The sequence below is a fragment of the Perognathus longimembris genome, chromosome 10 (genome assembly GCF_023159225.1).
Source record: "Perognathus longimembris pacificus isolate PPM17 chromosome 10, ASM2315922v1, whole genome shotgun sequence".
Taxonomy (NCBI): domain Eukaryota; kingdom Metazoa; phylum Chordata; class Mammalia; order Rodentia; family Heteromyidae; genus Perognathus; species Perognathus longimembris.
In genome coordinates this window covers 8339434-8364417 of record NC_063170.1, presented here as the reverse complement: position 1 = coordinate 8364417, position 24984 = coordinate 8339434, and the positions used below count along the sequence as shown (strand labels likewise).

Sequence of the window (24984 nt, the reverse complement as noted above, 5' to 3'; positions counted from 1 at the left end):
GCCTCGAGCCCTGAGCCTATCAGATTTGTACCCTCGTCCTAATCTTGCTTGCTTGAACACCTGATTGCTGTAACTTTGTTTTTTGCCTTTATAAGCTCTGTGCAATCGCAGCTCGGGGCTTCCTCCTAACCTCCGCTGTGTCGGTGGGTAGGACGAGGCCCGAATTGTAGCCCGCCTGAATAAAGCCTTGCTTTTGCATTTCGGAATGTCTGAGTCTCGGTGGCCTTCTTGGTGGTCGTTTCGTGACTTGGCGTAACAGCCAGAAGTTGACATCAGCCCACCTTACCTTTTGTATGTCTAATTAATGCGTATTTTGTGTGTAACCAGCTTGTATAAAACCCAGTGTTTCAGCCAGGTGCTGGTGGCTCACACCTGTAATCCTAGCTATTCAGGAGGCCAAGATCGGAGGATCGTGGTTCAAAGCCAGCCTGGACAGGAAAGTCCATGAGACACTTATCTCCAATAAACCACCAGAAAACTGGAAGAGGCGCTGTGATTCAAGAGGTAGAGCGCCAGCCTACCTAGCTCAGGGACAGTGCCCATGCCCAGGCCCAGAGTTCAAGCCCGATAACCAATCAAAACAAAACAAAAGGGGCTGGGAATATGGCCTAGGGGTAAGAGTGCTCGAAAATGGCCAGACATGGCGCTGTGGCTCAAGTGGCAGAGTGCTAATCTTGAGCAAAAAGAAGCCAGGGGGGCTGGGGATATGGCCTAGTGGCAAGAGTGCCTGCCTCATATACATGAGGCCCTGGGTTCGATTCCCCAGCACCACATATACAGAAAACGGCCAGAAGTGGCACTGTGGCTCAAGTGGCAGAGTGCTAGCCTTGAGCAAAAAGAAGCCAGGGACAGTGCTCAGGCCCTGAGTCCAAGCCCCAGGACTGGCCAAAAAAAAAAAAGAAGCCAGGGACAATGCTCAGGCCCTGAGTCCTAGGCCCAGGACTGGCCAAAAAACAAAACAAAACAAACCTCATGCATAAAAAAACAACAGGGTTTCACCTTCCTCAGATCCAAGCTTTTTTCTGGCAGTAGCCTGGTTCAGGTCACTGACAATAAACTTCTATTTATCCTCTTTAAAAAGCAGCCCTGAGGGGCTGGGGATATGGCCTAGTGGCAAGAGTGCTTGTGTCTTACACATGAAGCCCTGGGTTCAATCCCCAGCACCACATATACAGAAAATGGCCAGAAGTAGAGCTATGGCTCAAGTGGCATAGTGCTAGCCTTGAGCAAAAAGAAGCCAGGGACAGTGCTTAGGCCCTGAGTCCAAGCCCCAGGACTGGCAAAAAAAAAAAAAAAAAAAAAGCAGTCCTGAGTCTTGATCACCACTGGTCTGTGCTGCCATAACAATATTAGTTTGAGGAAAGCAATTTCTGAACTTCCTCACTTGCTTCAACACTAGCTTTTCCTGATCCTTTTTCCAGAATTAGCTTAAGGGAAATTAAAATAGCTTTTCATTCTCCCTGGGCTGGCAAAATGGGTTTTATATAAAGCAATATGTTTTTAAGACAAGACCAGTTTGAACCTAAAATTCCAAGTGAAAATTCCTGTTTTTCTTCTCTCCAATGCCCCACAAGACACAGATCACCCAAAGCAAGGTGACCTGTAAAACAGTATTTAACATCCATATGAAGAAACTTTTGGACTGGGCAAACCAAGTATGTAAAATATTCATACAGGCCGCAGTGGTTCTCAGAAAGCATCAATAACAGCATCACATGTCAGAAATATAAATTTTTGGTCCCCTCCCCAACCACTCATCCAATGAATAAAATCTGGAGGTAAGGTCCAGAAATAGGTATTTCAAGGTGAATGAAAACATGCTCAAGTTTAGGAACTACTGAGGTAAGAGTACTTAAGATTTCTGATGTAAGGAAGTGTGTGTGTTGAGGGTGTGATATTGCAGAAAAGTATTCAACTTCTGTCATACATTCTGTTGTCATTTTCTGAAATACTGATAGCTAGCTAGCAGTTATAAATTAAACATGTCATGACAGGAGGAAATGAAAAATGCTTTTTTGTTGTTGTTGTTTTATAGAAACTAATTATGCCATCCTTTCAAGTGGTTTTTTTTTTTGGGGGGGGGTGCCGGACCTGGGGCTTGAACTCAGGGCCTGGGGGCTGTCTCTTGAGTTTTTTTTCTCAAGGCTAGTGCTCTACCACTTGAGCCATAGCTCCACTTCTGACTCTTTGGTATTTAACTGGAAATAAGAGTCTTGTGGACTGTCCAGTCTGGCTGGCCTTGAATCATGATCACCATATCTCAGGCTCCTAAGTAACTAGAATTACAGGCATGAGCCATCAGTGCCTGGCTTCTATTTTTGTTTTAAATAAAAGAAATTACAGCTTTAAAGTATCAGTTGGGGTAGGGGTATAGCTCACTGATTTGTGCTTTGTATAGCATGCATAAAGCTCTTTCCCCAATACCACACATATAGAAAGGTGGGTAAGGGTGGGTGGCTGACTTGTGTACAGGTGTGGCTATGTGTGGAGAGCTTTAAGGTGTCATGGCCAAAGGCTAATGATGCTGTGCAGCCCATCTCAATGTAGCAGGAAATAAATGGGGGAGGAAAAAGAGAAATGGGGATGCTATTGTTTTTAAAAATACTTTTTTCAAAAACAAAAAATTTGGGCTGGGGATATAGCCTAGTGGCAAGAGTGCCTGCCTCGAATACACGAGGCCCTAGGTTCAATTCCCCAGCACCACATATACAGAAAACGGCCAGAAGCGGCGCTGTGGCTCAAGTGGCAGAGTGCTAGCCTTGAGCGGGAAGAAGCCAGGGACAGTGCTCAGGCCCTGAGTCCAAGGCCCACGACTGGCCAAAAAAAAAAAAAAAAAAAAAAAAAAATTTTCACCTGCAGGTTCATAAGAATCTTACCAATTAAACCAAGTAAATACAACAAAAAGTAGTCTAGAAGAGGAAGTGAATTATAATTAGAAGAAACTGGCAAACATCTTTTAGGCTTGTTTTTCCTACCAGTCCATCTTCCCTACTGTTAAATTTTACCCAAAGAAGTTTAAAGTTTACACAGTTTAAGCTACTGCTATGACCTAGATTGAGGAATATGGAAAACAGGTTACTTAAAAAAATCTTCTTCTCTGGGGCTGGGAATATGGCCTAGTGGCAAGAGTGCTTGCTTCTTATACATGAAGCCCTGGGTTCGACTCCCCAGCACCACATATATGGAAAACGGCCAGAAGTGGCGCTGTGGCTCAGGTGGCAGAGTGCTAGCCTTGAGCAGAAAGAAGCCAGAGACAGTGCTCAGGCCCTGAGTTCAAGCCCAGGACTGGCCAAGAAAAAAAAAATCTTCTTTGAAGAGAAATGTTACAGGACCAGCCAGTTCTGTAAAAGTGCTATTGTTTGTTGGTTATTGATCTTGCTATCATTATTTAAAACCATGTCCTTCTGTGATCCCTTCAGAAACCTCTACCAAATCATCTTCCTGGTTTTTCATGATACTTGTTGAAAAAGAAGGTTTCATTGCAGGGGTTTTGTGGTATTTTTTGTTTGTTTGTTGTGAATGATGCTTTTTTGTATTTATTAATATCAAATTCACTTACGAATAAACTTGATAATGGAAACAAAACAAAAAAATCTTCCTTGAAACCTCAAGCTGGTGACTCATGCCTGTAATCCTGGCTACTGGGGAGGCTAAGATCTGAGGATCTCCAATTAAGTGGCGCTGTGGCTCAAAGTGGCAGAGCACTAGCCTTGAGTGAAAAAGCTCAGACAGCACTCAGGCCTAAGTTCAAACTCCATGACTGGCAAAAAAAAAAACTTTTTTTCTCCTGAGCACTCAACAGCATCTTACATCTAGTTGAGATACAGCATTCGTTTTATGGAATGGATTGTCATCTTTTCCTTTACGTGTCAGACTTAGGAAATAGGAACTATGATAAATTACATATAGTTTGTTTTTACTGAAGTCAGTGTTTAACCTGTGCTTTCACTCAGATATTCTCCACCAGTTTTGGAAACATTTTAAATCCAAAGGTGAGTCCTGGGATCTTGCTTGCCTTCTTTCTTCAAAGACAAATTTATGCTTAAGAGTATTATTTAAAGCAGGGTGCTTGCTGGTGGCTCATGCCTGTAATCCTAGCTACTCAGGAGGCTGAGATCTGAGGATCAAAGTTCCAAGCCAGGGGCTGGGGATATGGCCTAGTGGCAAGAGTGCTTGCCTCGTATACATGAGGCCCTGGGTTCAATTCCCCAGCACCACATATACAGAAAATGGCCAGAAGTGGCACTGTGGCTCAAGTGGCAGAGTGCTAGCCTTGAGCAAAAAGAAGCCAGGGACAGTGCTCAGGCCCTGAGTCCAAGCCCCAGGACTGGCAAAAAAAAAGTTCCAAGCCAGCCAGGGCAGAAGAGCCCATGAGACTCTTATCTCCAATTAACTACCAGAAAACCGGAAATGGAGCCATGGCTCAAAGTGGTAGAGTGCTAGCTTTGAGCAAAAAAGAGCTCAGGGACAGTGACCAGGTCCCGAGTTCAAGCCCCATGACCAGAAAAAAAAAATCCAAAGCCCAAAACCTCAATATTAATTAAATTCAATTTCCTCACAATTTGTAAGCTGGTGCTTTATCATTAAGCCATGATTGCACTCTTGGAATTCTTTGTTTTTTTGGTGCCCATCCTGTGGCTTAAACTAAGGGCCTGGGCATTGTGAGCTTTTTGCTCAAGTGCTTTACCACTTTGAGCCACAGCTTCAAGTTCTGGCTTTTTTGGTAGTTAACTGAAAATAAGAGTCTTTTGGGGGGCTGGGAATGTGGCTCAGTGGTAGCATGCATGAAGCCCTGGGTTCGACTCCTCAGTACCACATAAACAGAAAAAGCCGGAAATGGTGCTGTGGGTCAGGTACTATGGTGCCAGCCTTGAACAAAAGAAGCTCATGGACAATGCTCAGGCCCTGAGTTCAAGCCCCAGGACTGGGGGGAAAAAAAAAAGTTCAAGACCAGGCTGGACAACACAGTAAGATCTTGTCTTCAAAATCTGAAATAGGCTGGGAATGTGGCTTAGTGGTAGAGTGCTTGTCTAGCACGCATGAAGCCCTGGGTTCAATTTCTCAGTACCACATACACAGAAAAAGCCAAACATAGTGCTGTGGCTTAAGTGGTACAGTGCTAGCCTTATTTATGCTAACTAAGGAACTTGATTTAGTATATAAACTCATGTTTATATTTTGCTTTGCAAAATGATTTCATTTAGCAAAATATTACTATTCTTTGAACTGGTTACCAAAATGTATTACTTATTCATGAGTAAGGTTAAATAATGGATGATATGTAACACTAAGAAACAGTACCAAGAAAACAAAAGCACTGACTCCTTACTTGTCATTCTAGCTACACAGAAGGTGAAGATCAGGAGGATAAATCAGGCCAAACTGAGCAGAAAGTTAGTGAGACCTCATCTCAACCAAAAAGTAAAAAAGCTGGGCACAGTGGTTCACATCTGTTGTACCAGCTACAAAGGGGAAGCACAAATGTGGAGATTGTAGTCCAGGCTTGCAGTGGCATAAATTGAGTTATTATCTTAAAAATAACCAATACAAATAAGCTGGGTACCAGTGGCTCATGCTTGTAATCCTAGCTCCTCAGGAGGCTGAGATCTAAAGATTGAGGTTCAAAGCCAGCCTGGGCAGGCAAGCCCATGAGACTCTTATCTCCAACTTACCAGAAAATCAGGATAGGTGTGGCTCAAAATGGTAGGGTGCTAGCCTTGAACACAAAAGCCAGGCCCTGAGTTCAAGCCCCAAGACCAACACACACACACACACACACACACACACACACACACACACACACACACACACGAATGGCAGAGTGAGCAAAGTGTGATGTCACAAAAAAAAATTAGGTAGAATAAAGACCTTTCTACACACTTCCCCTGCAAGTTCCCCCCAAGACATTCAATAAAACAAATCCCAGGGCTGGGAGTGTGACTCCTTGGTACAGTGTTTGACTGGCACCTGTGAAGCCTTAGGTTCAATTTTCAACAAAGAAAAAAAGTATTCTAATGAATGTAAATAGATGAGATGTAAGAAGTGATGGGAGTAATAAATATAAGAAGAAGAAGAGTAGAGGAAGGGTGAGAGAGAATGTTGAAAGGGGTGATACTGATCAATACATATTGTACTTATAAACTGCTTTGTTAAATGGCAACTACCTAAAGATAATTTTAAAAAAGGAAAAAAGCAAGTGTCTTAAAGGATTTAAAAAAAATATCAACACCTATGGTTATTTTCCCAGATGTTCTGAGTTAATTTGCCAGAAATGTGGGTGTTTTAAAAATCAGCCTAGGGCTGGGAATTTGGCCTAGTGGTACAGTGCTTGCCTAGCATGCATGAAGCCCTGGGTTCGAGTTCTCCGTACCACATAAAAAGAAAAAGCCAGAAGTGGGCGCTGTGGCTCAAGTGGTAGAGTGCTAGCCTTGAGCAAAAAGAAGCCATGGACAGTGCTCAAGCCCTAGAGCCCAAGCCCTAGGACTGGCAAAACAAAACAAAACAAACAGCCTAGGTACAACTAAGGTTTAGAAGCACTGACTTAACCAAACACTTCAGACATTAGTAACCATCTTCATTCCCTCTTCACTGGTTTGTCTCATTTTATTTCTTTTCTTTTCTTTTTTGGTACTAGGGTTTTTGGGTTGTTTTGTTTTTGTTTTTTTTTTCTGTCCCTAGTGCTTAAACTCAGGGCCTCAGTACTGTCCCTGAGCCTCTTTTTGCTCAAAGCTAGCACCCTACCACTTGAGCCACAATGCCAATAATGGCTTTTTCTGAGTAGTTTATTAGAGATAAGAGTCTCACCAGCTTTCCTGCCGAGGCTGGCTTCGAACAGCAATCCTCAGATGGCAGCCTCGTGAGTAGCTTAGGATGACAGGCGTGAGCCACTGGTGCCTGGCTTGGTACTGGGGTTTGAACTCAGGGCTTTACACTCACTAGGAAGGCATTCCACCTCTGAACCATTCCTGCAGCACTCTTTTGCACAGACTGTATTTGAGATAGGCTCTTGCTCACAATCTGCCTACTTTAGACTTCCTGCTGTAGCTAGGATAACAGGCTCAAGCCAAGACGCCCATTATTTTTCTGGTGAGATAGAGTCAGACTTCCAGCCTGAACCAGCCTGGAATGTGATCCTCCCAATCAGCTTCCTACATAGGTAAGATGACAGCCACTCGTCACCATGTACAGGTACAGGTTAGGAAATGGTTTTGTGACCTTTTTTCTAGACAGGCTATCGTCCTGAGCCTCCCAAGTAGTAGCAGGCCTCTTTTTAAGTTTCGAATCATGATTCTCCACTGAAATAAACTTAGAGGAACAAAAAGGCTTACTTTACTGTCTAACATTAAGTGCTTCAGTGCAGATGTGAAAAGTCTTAAAAAAACAACAACAACAAACTACTACTATGTAGTTTCTAGTTATTTATCAACTAGCTATTACTATTTAAATCCACAGGGTATTCTCAGTTGTAGACACCCAGGAAAATCTTAGCTGTGATGAAAACAAATCATATTTCCTAGTTAATGCTCTTCTACATTATACTCACCAAAATAGTAACTAATTTTAAAGACCAGGCTGTGGACCATCTGTTAACTAATAGTGACATCAAGGTCTGTGCTAAACAGAACACTCTATGTCAACTGTTCATTTTCCTAAAATGCCCTGCGGGCTAGATATGGAGAACAGTTCTTAAAATTAAACTTGAAGCACAAACCTCAAACTAAAATAACCCCTCAAACACCTTTAAATGGTTAAAGATTTCCAAAATGATAACTTTGGGTCACAAAAATAAAAATAAGAGCCACCACCCGTAGCTACTTGGGAGGTAGATACTGGGAAGACTGTAGGTTGAGGAAGGACATCCTTGACAAAAAGTTCAAGAAATCTCATCTCAGCGAAGCTGGACATGATGGTGTACATCTGTCATATGACCTATGGCAGGAAGTACAAACAGGAAGATCGAGGTCCAGGCCAGCATAGGCAAAAGTTAGACCTATCTCAAAACAAACAAACAAGAAAAAAACAAACAGCAAAACTAAAAGGAATGGAGGTGTGGCTCGTGTTAAAGCCTAGCAAGGAAAAACCCTGAGTTCAAGCTCCAATACTACCAATTAATATTGATAATAATCACCATCAAGATAATCCTATTCAGGAAGCTGAGAGCTGAGGATTGTAGTTTGAAGCCATCCTGGGCAGGAAAGTCTGTGAAACTTTTTCTTTTTTTTTTTGGTCAGCAAAGGGGCTTGAACTTTGAACTCTGGGCTTCGGCATTGTCCCAGAGCTCTATAGCGCAAGGCTAGCACTCTACTACCAGAGTCATAGTGTCACTTCCGGTTTTCTAGTGGTTAACTGGAGATAAGAGTCACAGGGACTTTCCTGCCTGGGTTGACTGAACCACGATCTTCAGATCTCAGCCTCCAGAGTAGCTAGGATTACAGCAGTGAACCACTACCAGGGTGAACCTCTTATCTCCAATTAACTACCAGAAAATGGGAAGTGGAGTTGTGGCTTTAGCAAAAAGAGCTCTAGGACAATGCCCAGGTTGAGTTCAAGGGCAAAAAAAAAAGGTAAGGAATAGAATCAATATAACTAATGTGACAATGAACATTGCAATACAAATGAAGAGAATATTTAAAACATACTTTATTGAATTTAAGATGCACCATTATATGAGGTAGTACTGTTAGGAAAAAAACCCTGCCAATTATGTTATAAAGTTTTCGATGCATTTTGTTTTTAAAATTGGTAAAGTGAAATATAAAAAGTTTGTTTTAGAATCAATAAAATGTGATAAGTGACAAGGCATTATAACTGGCAGCCAGGTTTTTGTAGAAGCAACCTACCACTATTAAAACTCTCAAACACGCCGAATCAGCAGCTCACCCTGGTAGTTCCATCAAACTTCCTCTCAATAAAGAAATTTTTAAAATCCTCAACTAGGGGCTGGGAACATGGCCTAGTGGCAAGAGTACTTGACTCGTATTCATGAAGCCCTGGGTTCAATTCCTCAGCACCACATATATAGAAAACAGCCAGAAGTGGCGCTGTGGCTCAAGTGGCAGAGTGCTAGCCTTGAGCAAAAAGAAGGCAGGGACAGTGCTCAGGCCCTGAGTCCAAGGCCCAGGACTGGCACACACAAAAAAAAAAAAATTATTCTCAACCAACCAACCACATAATCCATTTGACACCAAAATACAGTCCCAAAGATGTAATTTTTCTCTATGCTGATTCTAGAGAGAATTAATAATATTCAAACCCATCAATACCCTACTAAGACAGCACCATGAAAATGTATTCAACCAAATGCACACATTTATAGGCATACACTCTTCAAAGTCCAAGCTACCTTAAAGTCTGTGGTGTCATATATACAGGTTTGGCCCTAGTGAATAAAGGTTCAACAATAAGAAATAATGAATTCAGAAAAATGTTTTCCTAACTGAAGATCACAACAATTTGGAGGAATTGTAGCTCATTTAAAAAGAGCTGCATGTGGGCCCTAGAGCCTTACACTTGTGATCCTAGCTACTCAGGAATCTGAGCTCTGAGGATCACAGTTCAAAGGCATAATAAGACTCTTATCTCCAACTAAGGACTAAAAGAAAAGCTAGAGGTAGAGCTGTGGCTCAAGTGGTAGAGCACTAGCTTTGAACAAAAAAAGCTCAGGGAACAGTGCCTCAGCTCTAGAATTTCAAGCCCCAGGACTGGCAACAAAACAAAAATAACAACAAAAACCAAACTCTGCCACGAGTTGCAAGACACCGGTCCTTAGGAGCTTTTATGCTGAATAAAATAAGCCAGAGACTAAAAGCAAAACAGTGATTCCTGGCGGGAGAAGAGGGAGTGGGGATTACTATTTAATGGGGGTGATATTTGAATTTGGGAACGCTAAACATTCTGTAGATGGTAGTGGTAAGTTTCACGCCAATGTGAATGTGCTTAAATGCCCCTGAACTACATACCTAAAGATTTAAGAGTAAATTTTATGTATATATTTTACAATGAAGAAAAAAATGGGAGTTGGGTGCCTGTAATCCCAGCTACTTGAAGGCTGAGATCTGAGGACTGTGGTTCAAAGCCGGCCCAAGTAGAAAAAGTCTGTGAAGCAACTCTTAGCTCCAATTAATCACCAAATAGCTGGAAGTGGAGCTGTGGCTCAAGTGGTAGAACACTAGACTTGAGCAAAATAGCTCAGGGACAGTACCCAGGCCCCAATACCAGCATACACACCAAAAAAGGTATAGACAGACAGAGAGATGTTCCCAGTCTTTTTTCTTTTTGCCAATGCTGAGGCTTGAACTCAGGACCTGGGCACTGTCCTTGAGCTTCTTTTACCACTTGAGCTACAGAGCCACTCCACCCTTTTCTGTTTATGTGGTGCTGAGGAATCAAACCCAGGGCTTCATGCATGCAAGGCAAGCACTCTACCACTAGCCATATTCCCAGCCCTCCCAGTTTACTTTCTTTCTCTCACCCTCTGACTGATTCTTTCTTATCTTTACACTCAAATGGTGCTGATGTTAAGATAAACTGAGGTATAGCTCTAATCCCAATTTTCTTAATCCTGAAAAAATCTTCAGCTACCTGAGATAAATCCCTTCCTTTTAATTATCAAATTTCCCAAGGACATTTCTAATTTCAAGTAACTAAAAGTCAAATTCAATAGGAACTGTCCGATTTGTCTAAAAAGTATGCCCTTTACTTACCATTAGCCTTAACTGTGTTGATTCTATTTACTCTAGTGATTACTACCTCCTTTTAGATTTCCCCTTGGCTTCCACAACTGAAATCTAGTAAATCTTCTTTTACTCCCAACCACTCCTCCTCTTCCCTGCAATTCCCTCAACAAGTTTCTTTCCAACCCTTAATTAGGAGCGCTCCCCAGGGCTCAGATCTTGCAATCATACTCTCTACTTACACATTCTTTAAGAGGGCTTGACTATTTTCATAGCTCCAACCACAGCCTGTTAGGCTGTAACACTGTAAAATTTAGATTCAGTTCAAGACTTGGTTCCAAATTTACATCCTCTTTCTGGAAATTGCTTGAAGTGCCTGGTTGTCATTTCAAACTCAAGAGAAGCTAAGAATGACATATTCTTGGGAGAAGCTGTCTAACAGTTAAGCTTCTTTCTTTGCCTGGTTAAATTCTACCCTGCTCCTTCAACTCCATCGGCATTTTCTCAGGAAAGAACTTCCTGGTTCTGATTAGTCAGATGTCCAAGCACCTCTATTTCACAGTACTAACCATAGCTATGACCTGTTTACTTTGTGATTTCTTAATGGCCACCTCCTCCCCTGGATGGTAAGCTCTAAGAGAGCAGGGACCAAGTCCTTTGGGAACAGGAGGTTAGGGGCATGATAACCACATCCTGAGCACCTACCATAAAGTTTCTGACATAAGTAAACAATATTTATCCATATTGTCAAGGAAATACGCCAAAGCATTCTAAGCCATTCCTGGATAAACAGTCAGTCAGTTTTGTCTCCATCTTCATTGCTAGGAGTCCACTGCCACCTGTCTTTCATCGTGCAAGGTTTCATTTCAACAACAATTCACCAAATTATCTGCTCCATGGTTTCTTCATTTGAATTCATAGTCTGTGTGTGCGCACGTGTGTGCATACGCACACATGCATTGGAACTCTATCACAGAGTCACACGTCCATTTCTGGCATTTTGCTAATTTACTGGAGATAAGAATCTGTCAGCTTTTTCTACCTAGGCTAGGCTGTCTTTGAACTGGGACCATCCGGTCACAGCCTCCTGAGCAGCTAAGATCACATGTGTGAGCCACTGGTCTCTGCCATTAATCCATATTATCAAGAACATTTTCCTTGGGCTGGGAATATGGCCTAGTGGCAAGAGTGCTTGCCTCATATACATGAGGCCCTGGGTTCGATTCCCCAGCACCACATATATAGAAAATGGCCAGAAGTAACACTGTGGCTCAAGTGGCAGAGTGCTAGCCTTGAGCAAAAAGAAGCCAGGGACAGTGCTCAGGCCCTGAGTCCAAGGCCCAGGACTGGCAAAAAAAAAAAAAAGAACACTTTCCTTAACTATCTGTCATAACAGCCTCCTATTCAAAACTTTTTAGGGGCTTCCTACTTTCCCCAAAACAAATCTGAGCTAATACTGACTTTTCACTAAATGGCTTTTTTTTTTTTTTTTGAAGAACAATGTCAGTGCAGGGTAAGCCTTTCCAATGCTCTTCCCTCTGAAAAATACTGATTAATCTCCTTGGGTCTTCTGTTTACAATAGCATCACCTTGGAAATGTTACTATAAGTTGCCTCACCAATGCCACAATAACCAACCAAGTTTTGTTAGAAATGTATTTTTAAACTCTCTCAAGGTGTGTTGTTTAACAAGGCATGTTTAGTATTATTTGTAACACTCTTTTCAATTAGAATTTCAAATAATTTCATTTTAAAACCTGGTCTTGGTCCTAGTTTACTTAGGAGGCTGAGATTTGAAGATCCAGGTTCAAAGCCAGCCTGAACAGGAAAGTCCATGAAACTCTTATCTCCAATTAACTATCAAAAAGCTAGAAATGTGGGCTGGGGATATAGCCTAGTGGCAAGAGTGCCTGCCTCGGATACACGAGGCCCTAGGTTCGATTCCCCAGCACCACATATACAGAAAACGGCCAGAAGCGGCGCTGTGGCTCAAGTGGCAGAGTGCTAGCCTTGAGCGGGAAGAAGCCAGGGACAGTGCTCAGGCCCTGAGTTCAAGGCCCAGGACTGGCCAAAAAAAAAATTAAAAAAAAAAAAAAAAAAAAGCTAGAAATGACACTGAAGTGGGTAGAACAGTAGCTTTGAATACAAAAACTCAGGGACAGTGCCCAGGCCCTGAGTTCAAGTCCAAGGACTGGCTGACACACACTGACACACACACATGCTCCAGAAAACAACTAGTCTTTATAAAATAATGCTTAATTTCCAAACATAAAAGTTCTGAGGGGTAAGGTCAAAGGGACAGAAGTGGGCAAATGAAGACAGTAAAAGGTAGGAGAATGTAGTAATGTACACACATGAAAATGCAACTAGGAAAACTGAGGGGATGGGTGGCGTTGGGAGAGATGGGGACGAATGTATCACACTCATAAACCTAACATGTTGAATTGAAACCAAGGGAGAGGAGACGGGAGAAGCTCCAAAGTCCAAGGAAATGAACAAACCACAAGATGGGAGGAACCAGGGACTGGGACTATCAGGTGGCAGACAATCTCCCACAATGTCTCCTGTGTTAAACCACTGATGCTATGTGGTCTGATACAGCAGTTAAGTTTTACCCTAAATAACTCATAAACTGAGTGGAAATCTTTAACTTGTATGCTGTTAAATAAATGACTTATTATTAGCTAAAAGTTCCAAGAACAAGTTGACCTTTGGTGTTTTAGTGTATACTCATAATCCCATCTATTAGAAAGGTATTAAGAGGATTTCAGTCCAGGCTTGCAAAAAATACGAAACACTATTGTGAGAAAAAAAAAAAGTAAACAGCAGCTGGGTGGAATGATTCAAGCAGTAGAGCACCTGGCCTGTCTAAGTTTAAACCCCAGTATTGCCCCAAAATAAATAAATATAGTGTACACACACACACACACACAAACACACACACAGTGTGAAAAGTTTCACATTCACCCCCCTGGTTTTTTCTCATTCCAGAGCACTAACAGCATTATGAGACATATTCAAGCAAATACTTAATTTCTGTTATCATCCTAGGGATTAAACCTATGACTTCACACATGCTGGCAATTATTCTAATACTAAGCTACATCCCCAGTCCCTGTTTTATTTTCTTATTCTTACTCCCTGATTACAAATAAAAGTGAGACATTATACTGAGTTACAACTTTTCATTTCATAATCTTGGAGATTTTTTCCATGCCAGACACAAAGACTTTCTTTTTCACAACAATACAAATTTATTGTGTAGACATACCATAATTTAATCATCCCTTTGGTGATAGATTATTCCTAATTATTTATTATTTATCATTAACAGTGATTAATGCAAAGAAATACTACACCTAGGCCAGGCACCAGTGGCTCGTCCCTGTAAGTCCGAGCTACTAGGAGGCTGAGATCTGGAGGACTGCAGTTTGGAACCTGGGGGAAAAAGTCTGCAAGACTCCATCAATTAACCAGGAAAAATGTTGGACTGGAAACATGGCTCAAGTAGTGGAGTGGCTGATGTGAGTACAATAGCTGAGCAAGAGTTCAAGACACCCAAGTTCAAGTCCCAAAACTGACAAAAAAAAAAAAAACACACAACAAAACACCAAGCTACTAAGCAATGAGTAAGCAATGAAGGCTGAGGCAGAAGGATTTCTTGAGCCCAGGAATTAAGGGCAGCCTGGGACACAGTAAGATTCTTCCCCTTTCCTCCATTAAAAAGTAAAACAGGGCTGGGAATGTGGCTTAGTGGTAGAGTGCTTGCCAAGCATGCAGGAAGCCCTAGGTTCCATTCCTCAGCACCACATAAACAGAAAAAGCTGGAAGTGGCACTGTGATTCAAGAGGTAGAGTGCCATGCTAGCCTTGAGCATAAAGAAGCCAGGAACAGTGCTCAGGCCCTGAGTTCAAGCCCCAGGACTGGCAAAAAAAAAAAAAGAAAAGAAAAAAATCCTACCAATATACTAAAAGATTTTATCTATACACTAAATGAGCAAGTCCTACTAAACTTATCAAATGGAAATTTATTTATTTATTTATTTATTTTTGGCCAGGCCTTGGGCCTGAACTCAAGGCCTGGGCACCGTCCCTGAGCTTGCTTTGGTGGCTAGTACCACTTAAGCCACTGCGCCACTTCCAGATTCTTTTGTTTATGTGGTACTGAGGAATCAAACCCAGAGCTTCCCTAAGCCACATTCCCAGACCAAAGCAACAGTTCTTATGGATTACTTTCCTTCTGAAATGTTGTCAACTTTCAGAAAGTCTTCAGTGATTATTATATTTTTCTGGTTTTATACAGGTAAAAAGATATAATCAATACTTTCCACTTCCGGATGATAAAACTATGATTTTAGTCTAGCGTGATTCGCTATAGGTAATACCATCTTCAGAAGATAAGAACTATTTTTCCCTCTAATTTTCCTTTGCAATGCAGTATATTAGACCAAAAGAACTAAAGAACGTTTGGCAGGATGGAGTATCATCTTTTGTATCCCATAATCTCAAAGTATGTATATTTAAATATCTGGTAAAGACCCTAAAATGTTCTTTTTCGGGGCATGTGGTAGGAGGAGGAAGTTGAGACAGTATCATACAACTTAAGCCTAGAACTCTAGATCCTCCTGTCTCAGCCTCCACCATCACCCTTCTGGGAATGTTCTATAGATGACTCCAAAGTTTATACAAGAAACATCTATGGGGGCTGGGGATATGGCCTAGTGGCAAGAGAGCTTGCCTCCCATACATGAAGCCCTAGGTTCAATTCCCCAGCACCACGTATACAGAAAATGGCCCGAAGTGGTGCTGTGGCTCAAGTGGCAGAATGCTAGCCTTGAGCAAAAAGAAGCCAGGGACAGTGCTCAGGCCCTGAGTCCAAGCCCCAGGACTGGCAAAAAAAAAAAAAAAAAAAAAAAAGAAAGAAACATCTATGAAAGGTCTGGGAGTCAAGCATGGGAGTGTGTGCTAATAATCCCAGTACACAAGTGCCAGTGGCTCATTCCTGAAATCCTAGCTACTTAGGAGACTCAGATCTGAGGATCCCAGTTCAGAACCAGCCCAGGCAGAAAAGTTCATGAGACAATTATCTCGAACTAACTATGAAAGTTGTGGAGGTACAGCTCAAGTGGTACAGTGACAGTGAAAATGCAGAAGGGCAGTGTCCAGCCCTGAGTTCAAATCCTAGCCCCAGCACCACCACCACCTCCACCCCAAAAAAGGAAAAGGGGAGAAAATAAGAAACTATATTCATTCTCACGATAAAATTTTCTTACATTATATTTTATTTTTCTTACATTTTATTTTACTCTTTATGTTGCTTATGACTTTGAAATACGTACTACTTTTTTTCAGTGCTGTGGATTGACAACCCTACATCACAGAACTCCAGCATCACTTATTCTGTGCATGTGCCAGTCCTGAGGCTTGAACTCAGGGCCTAGGGATGGCCCCTGAATCATTAAGATTCTTTTCTCCAATGGTACAGAGCTAGCCTTGAGCAAAAAAAAGCTCAGGGGCAGCATCAAGGCCCTGAGTTTAAGGCCCAGAACACGAACACACATACATACACAATAAATAACCTATCACATAAACAGGAGGTTATTTTTTGGATTATTGCTGACTAAATTTATTTTGAACTCATTAGAATTAACACAGCATTTCCTCTTTTGAACTGTTCAAATACTGTATTTCTACCGAAGAATGAATTATTAAGCAATTATATGTTATAAAGCAGCACTCTCATCAAGAGACTTTTTAAAAAAGCATTTGCCATAAATGACAATACTGTTTTATAGGTAACTCTCAATTATCTCTATGAATATTTTACTCTCAGATGGATAAAAAACTTATCCCAGTAGGGCGTAGTAGTGAATGCCTAAAATTCCAGCACTCTGGAGGATCTCTAATCTCTAGTCCAAAGCCAGATCCTGTCTTTAAAAAAAAAAAAAATCAAGCAGGACATGGTAGCTATTCCTAGCTACTCAAGAGGCTGCCAGCTCAGAGTAGAAAATCCATGTGATTCTTATCTCAAATTAACTACCAAAAAAGCCAGGAATAGAGGTGTAGCTCAAGTGGCAATATACTAGCATGGAGGCATTAAGTGTAAAAGTTAAGGGAAAGCTCGCAGGTCATGAGTTCAAGCCTTAGTATTAGCACACAAACATAAACACACTCTCTCTCCCACTCCCTCTTATTTTTAAATTTTACCTGGAGAACCAACTAGTGGATATAGAACCTTTAACATTCTAGAAAATGAAAAAAACACACCTCAATACTATTTCAGTCAGACTGGTTCTTTAATTCCCCAAAGCATCTCCCGTTTCATCTGTGCTTATGATTCTTGCACATGTCTTCTTTATATCACAAAATTATGAAACACCAAAGCTGCGAGAATCTTAAAGAGATAGTCCAAGTTTTGGGGTCTACCAAAACATGTGCATGTGTGGTATGCAAGATTTCAGGCAGTAACCACTGGTGATGTATATTTTAATATTACATTTATTTCATTTAACATGCACTCAAAAGTATAATGACCTCTTTTTAAAATTTTTTAGAAGTGCTAGGGATTGAACCCAGGGGCCTTGCACATGATAGGCAACCAATCTTCCACATGAGCTCTCTCTGACCCAAATTAGCACATCAAATTTGAATTCTAGTTGGGTGCAGGTGGCTCACACCTGTAATCCTAGCTTCTCAGGTGGCTGAGATTTGAGGATCAAGGTTCATAGACAGGAACATCTGGGAAACTGTTATCTCCAATTAACCACGGGGGGGGGGGGGGAGCTGGAAATACAATTGTGGCTCCAGTGGTAGAGTGTTAGCCTTGAGCACTAAAGCTCAGGGACACCATCCAAGCCCTGAGTTCAATTTGAATTTGTGTACATCTTCACTTAGAGCAAAACTATAAGAATAGTAGTGCTGGATTCCACCAGATCTAAACCCTGACGTGTGCTTATTTCACTGCCCTAAAAGAATTTGTCTGCATGACAGACAAGTGATTAACACTTACATAATTACTTCTTGATCACTCATTTGTCAAACCAACTGTAAATAATGATACCTTAAAATACTAGTGTTCTTCCACAAATGATAGGTGTATAATAGGAGATCAATAATGTCTTGATTATGTGGTTAAGATTGCTTCCAACCACTGAGTTAGCATAAAAGGAAATTTCTTATCAGCTCAAATAAAACAATCATGTCCTACAGCCAAATAGTATTTGAATTAACTGTTGTTTCAAAGTACTATTTCCCTCTGAAAAAATAGGGAATTAAGAGACAGTACACATAAATCTAGAAACCATAAAATCCATTCCTACAGAAAACAATTCACATAGGTTAAATAACGAAGACCTTAGAAATTGCACTATTACCCAGAATTCTCATTTGCCACCTAAGGAACCTTGTTAGGGTAGTAGTTAGCTTGCTTGCAGTCGCACGAGTACTTAATGGCAGTGATAACTCTAGTCCCAGTTCATTTTTTGTCTGTTCCATGGATTCAATTCAGGGGAAAAAATAATTCCTTACTGCACTAGTATAAAGCTTATTTCAGGTGAATTGGGATTTGAAAGTCTTTTCATTAGGCAAAAATTCTGTGAGTGATAGACCCAGACTAGCAATTAAGCATTGTCAAACAAGCATCTTCCTGAAAAATCTACGTAGTTCGTTCCGTAAGAACTGTTACTGGGGGCTGGGAATATGGCCTAGTGGCAAGAGTGCTTGCCTCCTATACATGAAGTCCTGGGTTCAATTCGCCAGCACCAAATATACAGAAAAAGCCAGAAGTGGCTCTGTGGCTCAAGTGGCAGAGTGCTAGCCTTGAGCAAAAAGAAGCCAGGGACAGTGCTCAGGCCCTGAGTCCAAGGCCCAGAACTGGCAAAAAATAAAATAATAAAAAAAACCTGTTACTATTTGTTACTACTCAATTGTTTTTGGCATGGCTGCATGTGTGCTGGCACTCAGGCTTGAACTCAAGGCCTTGAGCTTGCTTGGCTTCCCCCTATTCCCCTCTCCTCGCTTACAGCTGCCACTCTACCAGCTGTGCCACACCTCCACTTCCAGGTGTTTTTCTGGTTAATTGGAGCTAAGAGACATGTGGTTTTGTCTGTCCAGGCTGACTTCAAACAACAATCCTTAGATCTCAGCTTGTGAGTAGCTCGGTTTACAGGCATGGGCTATCAGCACCCAGTATCAATTGTTTTGTTTGTTTGTTTTTGGTTTTTTTTTTTAATAATGAAGAGGATTCTAGTCCCATTTTGTGTCCATTTATCAACTGGTGACATCCTCAACAGCCACATACTTATTTTCCTGGCTGCAACTACCCAGAGGAAACTGGAAAGATATGGTCTCTACATCAAAAAGGACGTGCTAAACAAAGCTTTACCACTAACACTGTAATGCAGAATAAGTTATTTTATATGTGAGCCTATTTATCAACTAAGATAATAAAATAACACTGTCTACCTCACAGGGACTAGTAAAAGTATTAAATGAGATAACAGGGCTCAGAAGGTGGCTTAGTGGTAGAGTGCTTGCCTAGCATGCATGAAGCCTGGGGTTTGATTCCTCAATACCACATAAGCAGAAAAAGCTAGAAGTAATGCAGTGGCTCAAGTGATAGAGTACCAGCCTTGAGCAAAAGAAGCTCAGGGACAGTGCCTAGGCCCTGAGTTCCAGCCACAGGACTGGCAAAAAAAACAAGGGACAATAGACGACATGGTCCACTGTCTCAGGTATGCAGTCTGGTCAAAGGTTAAGAACAGAGTAATAAAAACCTTCACTTATGAGTTTGAAAGTGGGTTTATGGTTTGTAATGTTAAAATATTGGTTACTGTTCAATACATAAAATGGTTCATCTTAGAAAGCATTCACTCTGTATTGTTTTAGCCCATAAATTTAAAATCTTAAGACTGATATATCTAGAGATGATGGCACTTAGAAATTCAGAAGAAATATTTCATGGTACAGACATAAACAAAAATTACACTTCAGTTTTGGTTATTTTGTTTACATCTTTTATCACAGACATACACTGAAGTATTTATAAGTGGAATAATTCTGTGTCTGAGACTGGCTTTTAAATGTCAGTCTCCAACACTATGTTCCTAAAATAAAAGGGTGGGATAACTGAAGTGATACACACACACACACACACACACACTCTCTCTCACACACACACACACACACACACACGAAACCAGTCCTACTCCCCCCACCATCACCACTATATCATCTACTATTCAAGAGTGGGCATTTTAGGCACAGGCCTTTTTAAAAGCATGATTCATCCAATGGTGTTAAAAAAGGAATTACCCCATAAAACACCTACCTTCAAAATATGGTCAAAATGCCTGAAGAAAAGATGTGAAATAATCTGTAGTTCATATGCATTTTTACTACCTTATACACAAATTTTGAATTTGCTGGCAACATAATGCATTACACAACTGAAAGTATCAATTAATGTTACTTAATTTGTTCTTCAAAACACATAAGTCAGGGCTGGGGATATGGCCTAGTGGCAAGAGTGCTTGCCTTGAATACATGAAGCCCTGGGTTCAATTCCCCAGCACCACATATACAGAAAATGGCCAGAAGTGGCGCTGTGGCTCAAGTGGCAGAGTGCTAGCCTTGAGCAGAGAAGCCAGGGACAGTGCTCAGGCCCTGAGTCCAAGGCCCAGGACTGGCAAAAAAAATAATTAAAAAAAAAAACATGTAAGTCAGATGTAATCAATTCTCAAAGTGGAATGAAATATATTTTTGCTTTCTTTGGTAACTATAATTCTTAAAGAATATATACAAGTACACGTGGTACCTACTCTTCTTTCAATATTTCTATGTATAAAATTGAAGGAAAAGCCAGGCAAAAATGGAAGGATTGTGGTTCAAGGCCAGCCCATGTTAAAAAAAAAAAATAGCAAGATCCTGTCTTATAAAAGAAGCTGGCATGGTAGTTCACAGTTAAGATCCCAGTAAGTGGGGAAGACCATAGGAAGAGGATAAACTTTAAGGCCACCTAGGCAACTGTGTGAGACCCTATGTAAGAAGAAACTAAAGTGAAAAGGAATAGGGAGTGTGGTTCAAGTGACAAAATGCCTGCCTAGCAAGCAAAAGGCCTTGAGTTCAAATCCCAGTACCATATAGTAAAGAAATTTGGAGGAAAATCCATCGAATTGGAAATTTGGTTCCTCCCACAACCAAGGCAGTCCCACCACCGATTTACATGACCCCTTTCCTCTGCTGGAACATAAAGCCACATCCATTAATTCATTTAGATGACAATTATTTTTCTGAGTCCCCAAATTAAATCTGAACCTTACAAAAGAAACCTAAGACCCAACATCTTCAGCGTTTACATATTATTATCCCCTCAAAGGAAGAAAAAAATGTAGTTTCTGAAATATTCTTAGAAATCATGAGTCAATAGTAGAATTGGAGATTAAAATTTCAAGCCAGTATTATTTTCTTTATATTAACTAAATGTAAGAAAAATAGTACCCATTAAATTAAACAGACTTCAAACTAGACAAATCTATGTTATTTATGGCCATTACGCACTCCACAAAGAACCACTGGCTCCTGGAAATAAAGGTTTCCAAGCGTCATGTAAAGCACAGAAACATTCACTCCTTAGATTGTCCACATTTTGAAACTTTCTGTAACAAAGTCCTACTTCTGCCATGATCCACTAAGAATGTGTGTGGTTACTATTATTAGGATCTTAGTTTGAAACATCTATTAAGGATCCTCAAAATGCAAATACAAAAATCAAAAATGTTTGACAGAGTTAAGATCTTATCTATATCTGCCTATAATAGCTCTGGGTGCTTGTGGTTCTCATCTGTAAACCTAGCTACCCAGAATATGCACACCACAGTTAAAGGCCGGTCCAGACAAGAAAGTCCATCCGAATCTGATCTTCAATGAAGCACCACAAAGCTAGAAGTAGCTGGGTGCTAGTGGCTCATGCCTGTAATGCAAGTGACTCAGAAAGCTGAGATCTGAGGATTAGTTTGAAGCCAACCCAAGTAGGAAAGTCTTTGAGACTCTTATCTCCAATTAATCACTAGGAAACCGGAAGTGGCGCTGTGGCCCAAGTACTAGAGTGCTATCCTTGAGCTGAAGAGCTCAGGGACAGCGCCCAGACCCTGAGTTCAAGCCCCAGGACCAGCATACACACACACACACACACACACACACACACACACACACACACACACAGACTCCATTTCCAATATAACTGACACAAAGCAGGGCTGGCGGTGTGGCTCAAGTGGTAGCCCACCAGCCAGGCAAGTAAGCCAAGGGCATCAGGCCCAAAGCTCAAATCTCAATCCTTTCTCCACCCCCTAAAATCCCAAATTTCTGATGGCTCTGAAAACTTACAGTCTCCTGATTATGAATGGCTTTTCTTTTTCTGAATTACTTTTGTATAAAATATTAGAGCAGTGGGCTGGGGATATGGCCTTAGTGGCAAGAGTGCTTGCCTCGTGTACATGAGGCCCTGGGTTCAATTCCCCAGCACCACATATACAGAAAACGGCCAGAAGTGGCGCTGTGGCTCAAGTAGCAGAGTGCTAGCCTTGAGCAAAAAAGAAGCCAGGGACAGTGCTCAGGCCCTGAGTACAAGCCCCAGAACTGGCAAAAAAAACAAACAAACAACAAAATATTAGAGCAGTGGCTGGGAATATGGCCTAGTGGTAAAGTGCTCACCTTGTAAAATATTAGAGCAAATATTACACTGAGTGAAAAGGGAATTGCCAAGAGTGGTAAATTTCTACAAACCAGTGAACTTGTGGCCTTGAACAAGTCTTCATTTTCTTTTGTGTAGTATTTGGGTTTGTATTCAAGACTGGCCATTTATGAGGTTGGCGCTCTACCACTTTAGCCATGCTTCCAGCATAAACAATTTGGAAGATAAAATATCTCAAATGAAATATCATATTCTTTGTACTTGTTAACCTTTGGGTCTAATTATATTTACCTAGACCTTTTTTTTTTTTTTTTTTGGTCAGTCCTAGAGCTTGGACTCGGGGCCTGGACACAGTCCCTGGCTTCTTTTTGTTCTTTTTGCTCTACCACTTGAGCCACAGCAGCCACTTCTGGCTTTTCTGTGTATGTGGTGCTGAGGAATCAAATCCAGGGCTTCAGGCATGTTAGGTGAGCACTCTACCGCTAAGCCACATTCCCCGCCCATTACCTAGACTTTTGAAGAAATTATTCATACTAGATTTACCTTCAGACTTTGAAAATTGTCAAATGTGCACTTAGGCTTGCAGCATTAGGTAAGAAATTATCAACATCTCAAGCTTGGCACTGATTGCTCGGGCCTGTAATCCTAGCTAACTCAGGAAGCTGAGATCTGAGGATGGCAATTAAAGCCAGCCTCCACAGTAAAGCTGGTGACTCTTATCTTCACTTAACCACTCAAAAACTGGAAGTGGCACTTTGGCTCAAAATGGTAGAGCCTTGAGCAAAAGAGCTTAGGGACAATGCCCAGGCCACCAGAGTTCAAGCCCACAACTGACCAAAAGCAAGAAGGAAGGAAGGGAGGGAGGGAGGGAGGGAAGGAGGGAGGGAGGGAGGGAAGGAGGGAAGGAAGGAAGGAAGGAAGGAAGGAAGGAAGGAAGGAAGGAAGGAAGGAAGGAAGGAAGGACAACTCAACGGAATTATAGCCTAAGATCTAAGACCTCATTAAGAGGTATTGTTAAATAAACCAGGCGCTTGTGAGTCACTCCTGTAATCAATCCTAACTACTCAGGCAGCCAAAACCTTAAGATCGGTTTGAAGCCAGCCAAGACAAAGTAAGTCAATGAGACTCTTAACTACAATTAACCACCAAAAAGAGAGAAGTAGAGCTGTGGCTCCAGTGGTAAAGCTCTAGGCTTGTGCAAAAAGCTCAGAGACAGCACCCAGCACCCAGGCCCAGCACACACACACAAAGATACCATTAAGAAACTGGATGTAGTTCTGGCTTGTAGCACTTCTTAAGTGGGAGGCTCACATTTCCATCCCCAGAAAGATGGGGGAGAGGGATCGTTAAAATTATATTCAGACCTCAGAAGTGCCCCTCAATCCAGTCACAAACACTGCCTATGTACCACAGCTTCAAATGCTGCCTTAACTTTCAAAATTTAGGACTCCAGTTGAAATAATAGCCTAAAAATGAGGGTCGGTACCAACTGACCAAAGGAAGTAGAGAGGAAAACAAACAAAACAGACGCATTCGTTTCAACGCTAGGTAAATAACAGGATTATATTTTACTAGATACAAAGAATCTGGGTAAAGAGTAAATTCTGCTGTGGCTACAATCTACATCACAACACAATCCAGCTTTCCGACCCAAACAAAACCTTCTGCTAATACCCACACAGATCTTTAACATTAAAAAAAAAAAAAGGAAAAGAGAAACACCTCCCAATTTTCATGCTTAAGACGACTTGCTCCAAATTATTCTGGTCGAAACTGCCGGCAAAAATCCTCCACTGGTTTTCCGGAAGGAGCCACACTCTGCATATAGAGCATCACACAAAAGACAGGAGCAAACGGAAAAGACTCTCGGGGCCTCGGCGGACCGCAGCCAGGGGCCGAGATCTCGGCCCAGACCCCTACAACCGGGAAGAGGAAAGCAGGGCCAGGGAAGGGGTAGAGATGGGGCTCACTTCCCCGAATGCACCGGGGTGTGAGGAGCAAGGAGGGCGAGAGCGAGCGCCGCACAGAGGCAGCGAGGCAGGCAGCCGACCGGCATCCGCGGCCCCCGGGACCCGCGACACCCCGGGCCCCGCACCAGGCCCGGCCTTCCCGGGCCTGTCCCGCCTCCTCACCTCCCTCACGTCCTGCAAGCACTCCAGCACCGCCAGGTTGTTGCTCCAGGTGTGCTTGGGGCACACGCGGGTCACGTCCTCCCTGCAGGACTCTTCCTCCGCCAGCTTCCAACCCCCGCCGGCCCCTCCGGGCCCCGCTCCGCCCCGCCGAGCCGGAGGCCCACCCGCCTGGAAGGGCGGCTGCGGAGGCTGAGGCGGCTGCTGCTGCTGCGGCGGCGGCTGCTGCTGCTGCTGTTGCTGCTGTTGCTGCTGGAGCTGGAGCTGCGATGACTGAGGTAGCTGGGGCAGCTGCTGAACTGCCAGGCCGCCACCTCCAGCCTGCCCGACGATGGACGCAAAGTTGCCCCCGAGGCCCTGGCCCTGGTTGTGGCCCCCCTGGCCAGGGAGTTTCTGGGCCCCGGCCGCCGCCGCTAGCAGCAGTAGATGCCAGGCTGCCGACAAGCGGAACATTCTCCGTACACGTCCACACGCCGCCATCTTGGATCCGCG

At 42.3% G+C, this 24984-nt stretch overlaps 1 protein-coding gene across 1 annotated transcript in view; it reads right to left on the bottom strand.

Moving 5' to 3' along the window:
- The window catches only part of Glg1 (golgi glycoprotein 1), an 84071-nt gene extending 59087 nt beyond the window's left edge, over nt 1-24984 (bottom strand). The window contains exon 1 of the mRNA XM_048355128.1: nt 24496-24984. Coding sequence (XP_048211085.1) covers nt 24496-24972 — 477 coding nt within the window. The 5' untranslated portion in view covers nt 24973-24984. The remainder of the gene's footprint in view (nt 1-24495) is intronic.